This window comes from Buceros rhinoceros, unplaced genomic scaffold, assembly GCF_000710305.1.
Source record: "Buceros rhinoceros silvestris isolate BGI_N320 unplaced genomic scaffold, ASM71030v1 scaffold14627, whole genome shotgun sequence".
NCBI lineage: Eukaryota > Metazoa > Chordata > Aves > Bucerotiformes > Bucerotidae > Buceros > Buceros rhinoceros.
The window spans coordinates 1-1,088 of NW_010420527.1; the positions used below are offsets into that span (position 1 = coordinate 1).

General features: G+C 47.9%; 1 protein-coding gene across 1 annotated transcript; it reads right to left on the reverse strand.

Moving 5' to 3' along the window:
• Positions 1-17: 17 nt before the first annotated feature.
• On the reverse strand, positions 18-664 carry LOC104496253 (UDP-glucuronosyltransferase 1-1-like; the record flags this gene model as incomplete). The annotated part of the gene is made up of 1 exon (XM_010139338.1): positions 18-664. A coding segment is annotated over exon 1 (647 nt), but the record flags the coding sequence as incomplete, so codon positions are not given.
• Between the last annotated feature and the right edge of the window lie 424 nt (positions 665-1,088).

Consider the following 1,088-nt stretch of genomic DNA (forward strand, 5'->3'; position numbering starts at 1 on the left):
AAGCCAGTTTTGCGTACGGTTGAAAGACAGAATCACAGAGAAAATAATTTGGAATGTCAAAGATCATATTCTTCACTCGCTGAAGAAAGTTCATGTGGTCTGTAAGGTCTGTAAATGGCCTGGGAACATAAGAAGGAGGACTGGGACACTGAGTGGCTTCAAAATCTAAACCACATGGTAGTCCTCTTGCAATCAACACGAAAGGGATTGAAAGATGCTCTGCCAGTATCTGACCGCAGGGAAGTAATGGATCGGTAAAGACAGCGTCAAACTTGCTCTCCTCAAGATATCTGACAAGCTCCTTGTTGTACAGTAAGTGTGCACACCTGGAGAGGAACATGGCAGAAACATTTTTCAATAGTTCATATTGTTTAAGAAATCTTTCCAGAAAAGACCCTTCTTCAAATACAAGCTGGCTATTTCTCCAGAAAGTATGATCCAGCTCTTCCTGTGAGAAAGGAACCGGGTACATTTTCATAACAAAATTCTCTGATGGTTTTATATGTAACGAGACTTCAGGTGCAACGACGACTATTTCATGTCCCTTCTGACTGAGACCTTCCACCACTTCCCGCATGCTGAGCCAATGACTGCCATCCACTGGAACCACCAGGAGCTTCCCACCAGCAGCCAAACCGAGCATGGACAGGAGCAGAACCAGCATCGCCGTGACTCGCAGGTGAGCACTAAGCACCGGGGACATTTCTGCCAAAACCTGGTGAGTGCTGCCCAGGAAGAAAAGCACTGGTGACACTGAAGCAACAGCACCAGCTCTGCCCTTTGAAACAACCCGGGCTACAATGCAACTGTTGATCCTGAAGATATTTGCTGTGTGGTAAATGTATAATCATTCATTTGATGAAAGTCCGCAGAACTGGTGCTAAGTTCAGCCAAGCCCACAGGCTGGTGGTGTGTGGAGGATGCCCCAGGTAATCCCCACCTGTTTCCATTGGAGGAACAGTGAAGAGTGTCCCAGGAAGGAGGCAGGGCTGCTTCTGAGTGGGTCTGCACTTCTGATGCCCTCCCTCTGGCCAGACCTTTGCAAAGTGCATCAGATGTGTCCCATCCACACCACCTGTCCGCCTAGC